Source organism: Acomys russatus, chromosome X (genome assembly GCF_903995435.1).
Source record: "Acomys russatus chromosome X, mAcoRus1.1, whole genome shotgun sequence".
NCBI classification, from domain to species: domain Eukaryota; kingdom Metazoa; phylum Chordata; class Mammalia; order Rodentia; family Muridae; genus Acomys; species Acomys russatus.
This window is the reverse complement of record NC_067169.1, coordinates 24,738,471-24,748,419: the sequence shown is the minus strand read 5'-3', so window position 1 is coordinate 24,748,419 and position 9,949 is coordinate 24,738,471. Positions and strand designations below refer to the sequence as shown.

Below are 9,949 nucleotides of genomic sequence, written 5' to 3'. Positions count from 1 at the left end.
ACAACCTTATGAATATACCAAAGCCACTAAATTGTGCTCCTTTAAAATGGGCTATCTTATAGTATGTGAATTAAATCTCAGTTTTAAAACAAAGCAGTAGACAGACTATTTAAGAAGTTAATTGAGTCAATTCCACACTCCGAGACACAGAGTTTTGAAAGGTAGTTATAGCCACGAGGTTACACGCATGGCCAAGCTCCAGGTAGGAGTTCTCTCACCTGGTAGGAATGAGGCTATTACTAAGGAACTGCTCAGGATGTCCTGTCTGTCTCAGTGGCCCACCCACCAACACTGCACTGCTAGCCATCTGGGGGTGGCACAGACAGCCTGGCTGCACTCCTCATTCTCTGCATCAACATTCCTCTCATCTTCCCACTCTTTCCCTAGGCCCCTTCCATTTAAAGAAATAGAGCATTTTCCAGATGAAAACCACTAGGGATCCCACAGCCCCATAAGCAGCCTTTCCAGATGTATTGTGCTTGCTCTTCATTTCCAGACCTGAGCAAAGGCAGAAGCAATCCTCTCACTTTTTTTCTGTGCACTGAAGGGAGGACTCAGTGACTTGGAGTATCTTAAGCAGCTACACATGGGTAGCACTATGCAGGCTAACATGTATTTACAAAGTCTCATGTGCTGGGTCAAGAATTTTCATATGCTTATTTGTAACTTTTGTTCTTCATGGAAATACAGAAACCAGCCAGTCCTCAATGGCCTTACCTGCTTACATACGATACCACAGGAGCTATCAATTGCTTCAATTAAAATTAAAATGCAGTCACCAAAGCATGGTAAGCAAGGGATAAGGCATGTGATAATGTCTGAAAACATATCTGATCACAGAACTTGAGTTTGGGAGGGGATTATTAGCAGCATCTAGATCTAGTAAGTAGAGGCCTGGGATAATGTTAACTATTCTATGCTACAGCATCCAAACAACTATCTGCCCCCAGATACAAGACTACTATAGCAGAGAAACCCTGGTCTAGTAACATTTTCATAGTCTAGATACCTTTGAGGACTCTCCTGTCAGCTGTATAGTCATTCGAATTACCTAACAGGCTTCTCTCTTGTTATTATATTATTGAATATACAAAATGGTAAAAATAAAGGCTTCCAGGAATCGCTAAAAGAAGTCCTGCATCTTGGTCCAGAGTGCCTCAGCTCCTCTGAAGATTTTATCAATAAGTTTGAGATCCCTGATCATTTCACTGGCCACGCCTTATGGCATTACCAAAATCCTTTGCACTTTTTGTTTTCCTCCAATATTCTCCAACACAAGTCTTGCCTTTTCTAGCCCTAGTACCTGAGACTTCTCTTATGCAGGCCCACCATCACCCAAGAAAACCTCCAATAGTCTCTAATCTTCCAGTACTCTCAGATATACAACCTGCTCACCACCCATACTTGACCAGCTAGCCTAGCATGGAGAATATAATGTAATATATTTATAAGCCTCAACATAAGACTCGACACTCTAGCCACAAGAAAGTGGATCCTAGCCAGAAATGCAAGCTGGTAGAAAATGCATAGGGCCTGTTTCATTGGCATGTGACAAGCGGGAGGCTCTTTTCAAAAACAACAAGCTGAGCAGGTACTTCCATTCTCTCCAGGACACAGTGTTTGGGAGTATGGTAGTTATATCTATTGATGCTGTGGCAAACTGGCAAACAGGCAAACAAAACAAAACAAAACAAAACAAAACAAAAAAACAAAAAACAAGGGGCTTTAACCAACACAGATGAATTATATCTCACAGGTTTTGCATCAGCGTTACTATGCTAAAGTCAAGGTGGCTGTAGGGCTGAAGTCCTTTCTGCAGGCACTAGGAAAGCATCCTTCTATTTATTTGCCTTGTCCAGGTTCTAAAGGCTGTCGGCATTTTTTGGTTCATGGTCATGTGTCCTCACCCTCTGATTCCACTGTCATTATTCTCACTTCTCCCTCATCCTCATCTTTCTGCTCTCTCTGGCAAGCCTCTTAGTGATACTGGGCCCACCCAGATAAGGCAGAATCTTCTCTCTCTATCACAGGATCCTTAATTGTATCTGCAAACTTTATCTTGCCATGGAAGGTAACTTATTAACAGGCAATGAGACATTAATACAATCTATCTTTAAGGGGTCATGATACCTCAGAGGGGAATAAACATCACACAACAATGAATACAAGATAAAAAAGCCAGAGGGCCCATCACAGTCCAAAGGCCAGAAAACTTACCCTACTCAGGGGAGGGTCAAATATACTGGCTGTGGGAAAGAGGTCTCTGAGTCAACCTCCTGTTAGCCTCAGTTTAATCATGTGTCCATCTATACCTCATGCAGCTATGATGGGCTTCTGATGAAAACATACATGCAAATGTTTGGCACATGCTACATATTTAACATATATCTAACATATCCACAGAGCCATGGACTGGGGTTTGACTCAATGGTAGAGTGCTTGATTGACATTGACAAGGCCCTGAGATCTGTCTCCAGTAGTGGAGGAAAAGGCATGGAATCCCAATGGAGAGAAACCTTACTTTGTGATGAGGTCTTACTAAAAATGGCATGAGTGCAGCCACTACAGTCCTGAACCTCGGAAAAAAAAATGCTGAAGAGGGAAGCTGTGCAACATACCCCTGCTGGACCAATGAAAAACTGAATAAACAGAGGGTAGATACTTAAAATGGAGGTCAGGAGAACCCATGGCCTTCTAACTATGAGCAAAACACACCACTTGGCTGGGCTCTCAAGTGTTAAGAGAGGAGTTTGAACAAGATGTTCCTAGCTTTTCTAGCCCCAAGACTATGGCAATCTCAGCTAGGAAAGGTCTGTCCCAAGTCTTCAGCACTCCACATACAACCTCTGGGCCAGTCATACCAACTCATTCTCTCACTTGCTTGGAACACACTCAGCACTTCTTCATCTCCAGCATTTTTCTCATGCATCTCTTTATCTTACTCAGTTCTATAAACACATGAATATCTTGCCCCAAGACGTCGATGGACAAGGATAAAAACCACTGCATGTTCAAGAAAGTTGTCCTAGCAGGGTGAAACTGTGGAATGCTTTTCTCCCTCCAGTAATGGAAACAGAGGTTGGTACCAGTTTGATTTCTCCACACCGTATGACCCAAATACATCCTTAATAAGGTCTTATCATGAAACTCTTGAGGGTATCCAAGAGCAATGGCATCAGTCTGCGACCTTTTTGGGTGTATATGTTATGGAAACCCTCTGGCCAACAACTCAAAAACAAGTGACCCATACTCAACATTACACTTTTTCTATGGTGTCTGGGAGAGGCCTTGGCCACCGCACCATTATAAGGTAACTCCATTTAAACTCTTTTGTGTGTGTGTGTGTGTGTGTGTGTGTGTGTATGTGTGTGTGTAAATGTTTCACGCAATTTCTACAGTAGGTTTGTTCCAAAGATCTTTAGTGTTAAGTTTTCCTTCTCCATACTCCCTCCTCCACCCTACCCTGCCATCACCCACTCCATTTAATCACACCTGTTCTATATTTTCCTTTCTCCCTTTCATACCACCTGAACTTAATCCACTTCCCTGAAATCTCTCCTATGACCCCTTATTAGTTTCCTGGATTCAACTGTAAACCCTGCAAGGTATGCCCACTGGTATGCCATGGGAGTACCCAACCACCATCTGATTGGATTTAAAGACCATTCCACAAGATGTAATTCATGCCTGGTAGTGTTAACTGAAAAAAAAAACAAAAAACAAAAAACAAAAAAAACAAACAAAACAAATGAAACTAAACTAACGACCTGTAACTTGCTAGATCATAGCCCCTAATACTATTATTCTGCTAAATTCGCATAGCATTAAACTGTCTCCTAAGCTCTTATCTATATACCTATACACCAAGAGATCTTTCATCCCTCATCAAAGACACTTGTTTTTGTAGATGACAATTAGTACCCAAACCCACAACTGGTTAACATATAGAGAATAAGAGAGTGCTAGACATGACAAGGCCACAGGGCCTTTGCACACCTTAATTCACAGCAGCTGTGACTGCATGCTTAAGACCAGAATATGATGAAGTAGGCCAAAATCGTGGCATGAATAAAGGGAGGGCCTAATGAAGTCTCAGCCCTGTTACCAATTGATGGCTGTAGAGAAAATATGTTTTCTTCAGGAATTAAAAGTCCCTGAAAGACTGCTGGGCACAGTGGTGTACACCTGTAATCTCAGCACTCTAGGAGGCAGAGGCAGGCGGATCTCTGAGTTCCAGTCCAGACTGGTCTACAAAGTGAGTCCAGAACAGCGAAGGGTACACATGTTTTGAAAAAAAAGAAAACAACCTTGAAAGACTACCTATGCCCCAGTAGATGATGATCCTACACCCATGCAAATACAGGCAGCATTAAATGGACTCAGTGAGTTTTAAAAAAGAGAATAAATGAAATTGGAAGGGAAAGGTGGTAAAAATACGGGAAGATTTAGAATGGAAGGAACAGAGACAGATCTGATAAAGACACGTAATATACATATATAAATTCTCAAGAAAATATATAAAACAAATAGTGTATTTTTTTTAAGAAAGGACTCTCCCTCCTTTTCTTGGAAGTTACTTTCGCCTGAGGAACTGAATTAATCATTGCATGTCCCATGACCTTTAGCACCTTTGTTTGCTTTATATGTCTGTTACCTACCACCTATTTAAAAAACAAAACAAGACTGATTTTCATGTACAGTTACAGCATGAAGTCAAGAATCTTCATAAATATTAGTTTTATTAGATTTAGATGGAGACAATTGAGCACTATAGGATTTAACTTTACTTTCTTCCCCATCAAATTAGTTTTACTGAATTTACTGGAAAGGCAGACATCAGTAGAAGGCCCTGGGCAAGAAGCCAGAAGGCCTACCTCAGGCTTACCAGGTGACCCTGTCATGTTACTTGACCCGCAGTTTCCTGAAGTGAACCTACCAGAGACCGTGATACACACCGTTTCCACTTCCCAAATCAGAGGGAAAGGAAAGAGAAGGAAACTTGGGGATTTCTAAACATCCGAGAACTATTTTTGGAAATCAATGACTTTTCCATTTACTTTTCTTGGAGAAAAAAAAAGAGAGAGACAAGGGAAGAAAAAGAAAGATATTAGACTGAAAAATGGTAGCTGACATCTAAAGGATACAAAAGGAAGATTCTTTCCAGGGTTTGACCCCTGATGGCTTTTAAAGCCAAAACTCCTCCGTGTTCATACAAACACTATCTATAATCTTAAAGAATGAAAAATGGAAAAATCATTAAGTTGTTTATAGGAAAGCCCAACTTAGACAGTTCACATAACCCAGAAATAGACTCTGTGAGGTAAATATAGTCAAGCTCCTATTAATTAATACTGAATAGTAGTTCCAAGAAGGTAGCAGTGTTATCTGGCTCTGTTATAGAAGGCTCCAACTTAGCAAATACTAGAGCTAAAGACTGTTTTCTCCTTAAGAAAAAGCTTGGAGTCAAATCTTACCATGTCTTGAGCATATCTGTGTGTCCTTTTTCTGTGCAAAGATAGATGAAAAAGCCTGCTCAGAGAACTTTTAATATACCACAGAATTCTTACATGTGGTACCAGGTCAAATCCCATCTAGTGAACAAATGGCCCTCAACTCTCATGCCATGACATAATCATAGCAGTCCAGCATTATTTACATCCAGCTCTGATCTCAAATATCATTTCACAATGATTTATTTTTAATTTGGAGAGGGAATGTGCCAGAGTATGCATGTGGAGGTCAGAGGACAACTTTCGGGAGTCATTTCTCTCCTACCTCATGTGTCCTGGGGAGGGAACTGAGGTCATCAGGCTTGGCACCAGGCACCTTTAGCTACTATCTTGTGGCTCTTAAATATAATTTTGCTCAGTGATCTTCATTTCCAGCACTATATAACATAACCAGGCTACAAGAAACAAAATGCCCCACTTTCTACAACTGGATCCTTGAACAGCATAATTCAAGAGAACCATGCTGGAAGCACATACATACACACAGCTGTTAAAAGCACTAAATTGTTTTTTTTTTAACAAAAATTTTTGTCCTATATTTTCTAAGTATAAGATTTGTAATCATTTTCTATAAGCACTAACTTTCTCTGTGGTAACCACTAAGATAAATATGGTATATGTGTGGATATTAGCCATTAAATAAATGATAAACAGCCTACAAAAAAGAAATGACTTTCTTTCAGGCAGTCATTGTATGATAAGATAATATATGCAGAATATATCATAACTTAAACAAGTGAACTTCATGCCTTAGAAATAGCAAAATAATTTCACAACAATATTTATTGATACATTAAGCTGACTATAGAAATCATATGAACAGTGTCAATTTATAAAAATAATGAATTTAAATCGAAAGGTGGTTCACATTTGAACTAAAAAGTTCTGTCAATAAAATATAGAAACTTTTTTCATGGACATATGAAGCCATATCTGTAAAGATATTTCTTTACAATAGTATGCCATTCATTCTGACTTTAAAAATTAGAGGTCCAATAATTCACCAATATGCTGAACTGGAAATATCTAATGTTATCAAATACAACACTGAATAGAATCACTTTAACATTTTAGAAGAGATATTCTTTACATCCTCTGGCACTCAGTTATTTTGTTTACTACATCATGCATTTAAGGATTTTAATAATTACAGATGAAATAATGTTCAAAGTCAACAACAGTTTCCCCCTAATCTAGCACATTCATTTATTCCTCCATACTTTATTTTCTTTAAAATGCTTTTTTCCTCTTTTTTTTTTCCCACCTCTTCTGTCATTTCTGTTTGGAAGCTATATGATCAAAGTTTCTTGAACACCATTTTCCAGTCCTCTGAATGAAACAAGACTCAAAACATGTCAGAGATACAAGGAGAAAACATAGTGCTCTGATATGCAGTTTTGTTCATATAATAAAAGTTAATTACAACCTTAAAGGATTCCTAGTCACCTATAAAAATTGGCAACCTTGTGTTTTCAAAGAGGAAGAATGACTAGCACACCCTTCAAGCAGGCTCCACTGAAATGTTTGTGGCTTGCTGAACATTCCATACATATTTCGTGCAAGGTATTATGGGAGCTGAAGTTCAAGCTGTCCCCAGCTGAATTTTCACTCACTATAAAAACAATGGCTCAAAAAAGTACACACATGTTTTTACTTTATTTTAAAAAATGTAAAATATCCACTTTTTTTCATTCAATCAACACTTAGCACTTAGAAAGGGGCCTTTGAAAACCCTGTTATCAAAGTTATGTCTGAAATGGGGAAAATGTTATTCAGGAGCAAAACAGATTTGTGGAAAGAAAAATCTATCGAAGTGAAGATCTAGAAGATGATTCCTGTAGGACCTATACACCTATGTTGCATTAAAATAAAATGTTTACACTTATGTATTTTATTATAAATCTCTTTTGCAGGATAGCCACAACTGTTATATTAGCCTTATAAAGTAGGCCTTAGCCTTTTCTCAACAAAACACCTTTTTTGAGATCAAGTCTTGCTATACAGCACAGACTTATCTCGAATTCTTTATCCTCCCGCCTCAGCCTCCCAAGGGATTACAGACATGAGCTACCATGTCCTGCCTTAAATACTATTTTAATTGGTTCATTTTCTAGTTGTTTAGGATTTTAACAGATATAAAACACAAAAGAGCATCACATTTCAAGCAGTTCCACCAATTTCAAAATCATACAAGGTTTGAGCAAACAGATGTGGCTCTCACATTTGGTTAAAATTATATGTGTATGTGTGTGTGTGTGTGTGTGTGTGTGTGTGTGTGTGTGTGTGTGTGTGTGTCACTTGATTTTCAAATGAAGCATTTTGAATCCATAAAGCGGAGGTTGGATTTATGTAGGTTTCTGTCTGTGTCCAGAGGTCTGCAAAGGTTAGAGGGAATGTTCAGGAACCCTGGTTGTTTATAGATTTGTTTTGCCCTATCTAAACACATAGAAATCTTCAAAAAAAGGGGGGGGGGCTAACAGTTTCCCTTCTCAAAGGTTTATTTTCAAACGACAGTGCCATGCAAGCTGCCTTTCCTGTGTAGGTGGGAGGAAGCAGGCACAATGTCACCACACCAGCCTTTTCAAGTCTTGAAATCACTAGGAAGCCTACAGTATTTCCTTTTTGGCATTCGGGCCAGGGTGGAGAGAACTTGTTCCAGAAAGGACAAGATATCAGATAACCAGTGGAAACACTTGGTTTCAACAGAATTCCCATTTACACACACACACACACACATACACACACACACACACACACACACACACACACACACACACACCTCCAAAAGTAGCTGACTCAATGCAACTAGGAGAAACTTTATTATATGATAGTAATTAAGTGAAATCTGGTAGTTCTCTTAGAAGAACCTGTTTTTACTTTATCAGATTTATTTACATGAACTGGACAACTTTGTGCCTTGTGCATATCATGCACAAAAAGGAAACTTAAATTCAACTCTTGTTTTTCACTTTTTCCAAAAGCATATGGGACTAATCATATGCCATTGTGGCCACAATACACAGGCTATTTCGAACAGAATTTTAACTCACTTGATTTTAAGGGCACTAGAGCACAAAAAGTTTAAGAACAGCCTCTGCTAACTCCAGAGGGGTTGGGAATACTTTTAATGCCTGTCTGGCACCAGACTTTGGATGTAAACCAGGCTGAACCCTCCAGGCAGGGAACTCATTCCCTCATTCTCAAAACTGGTGCACACATTTGTGATCCAAGGTGACAGCGCATCTCGCATCTGCTAGGGGCTGGGAATCCCTGTCCCGCCAATCCTGGGGTGGTGGGCCGCTAAAGACCTGGGGTATGGATGGGCGAGGCCACTACAGAAAAAGGAAAAGAGGGCCATCAGTCAGACTCCAGAGAGGAAATTCCAGGGGCCCAGATTCCGGGCCCTGTACAGCGGGTGACGTGAGGGAATCGATTTGGTGTCTGCCTCGAGACTAGGGGCCTGGAGGAGATAGGAGCTTCTACTTGTAAAGACTCCAGAGCGGTCGCCTCCACCCTCTGCCAGAGTACTGGGAGCAGGGATGTGCGGCAGAGAAACTCAAATCCTCATCTCAATACCAGGGATACAGGAACTTCTCCAGACCTAGGGGCCTCCTGTACTCCATCCTCTCACTGGGCCCAAAGGTCGGAATCGCTACAATCATAGCCAGGACTGAGGGGTTACAGAAAAGCTCCAGTTCTGGAAATGGAGGCATCCTGATCCCCAACTCAGCACCTATCCTGACCTGGAGGGCCCAGGAACAGGGGCACCCAAAAGTATTCCTGGCTATTCCACGCTGGGCGTATTGCCAGCACATCCTCCGTGGTGGCACCCTCGCCCAGTTCCGCCGCCCCCAATGGTACACTTACCGGTCGCGAGGATCAATCCACGATGTCTGGCGCGTGTTGTGGTCGATGTAGAAGACGCGGCCGTCGTAGTCACGAGCCTCCTCCCAGCCTGCCGGCAGCGGCAGCTCCGCGCTATCACGGGCCCGGGGCTGCGGCGGCACGGAGGGCACAGAGGGTGCTGAGACCGCGACTGGGGGCGCTGGCGGTGGCGGCTCCCGCTGGGGCTGAGCCTGAGGCAGTGGCTCCCGCTGGGCCTCCCGAGATTGTCCCCGCCGTCGCCGCCGGCCGCCGCTCAACCACGGCATGACGGCTCGGGCCCCGCCACCGCCCGGCCGCCCCGCGCGCGCCGCCTCCTCCGCCAGCACTAAGGCCGGGCGCCCAGGGCGCGGGGGCGGTTGCGGGGAGCCGCCCGCCGCACCCGGCGCATCCTCTACGGGGCGCCTGCGCACGGGCGCCCAACAGGCTTCGCGAGCCGCTAGCTGCGCTGTTCGCTGCGCTGGGATGGCCCAGGTCACTGCTGGGCGCGAAGTCACAGTCCAGAAACCCGAGCTACAGCCACCAACATCGGCGGCTCCTCCACTCCAGAGGCCGGT

The 9,949-nt window shown here is 42.3% G+C and overlaps 1 protein-coding gene across 1 annotated transcript in view; it reads right to left on the bottom strand.

Annotated features, from left to right (window-relative positions):
* Wwc3 (WWC family member 3) overlaps window positions 1–9,679 on the bottom strand; it is a 102,175-nt gene extending 92,496 nt beyond the window's left edge. Inside the window, exon 1 of the mRNA XM_051142212.1 lies at window positions 9,378–9,679. Coding sequence (XP_050998169.1) covers window positions 9,378–9,661 — 284 coding nt within the window. The 5' untranslated portion in view covers window positions 9,662–9,679. The remainder of the gene's footprint in view (window positions 1–9,377) is intronic.
* Window positions 9,680–9,949: the final 270 nt, after the last annotated feature.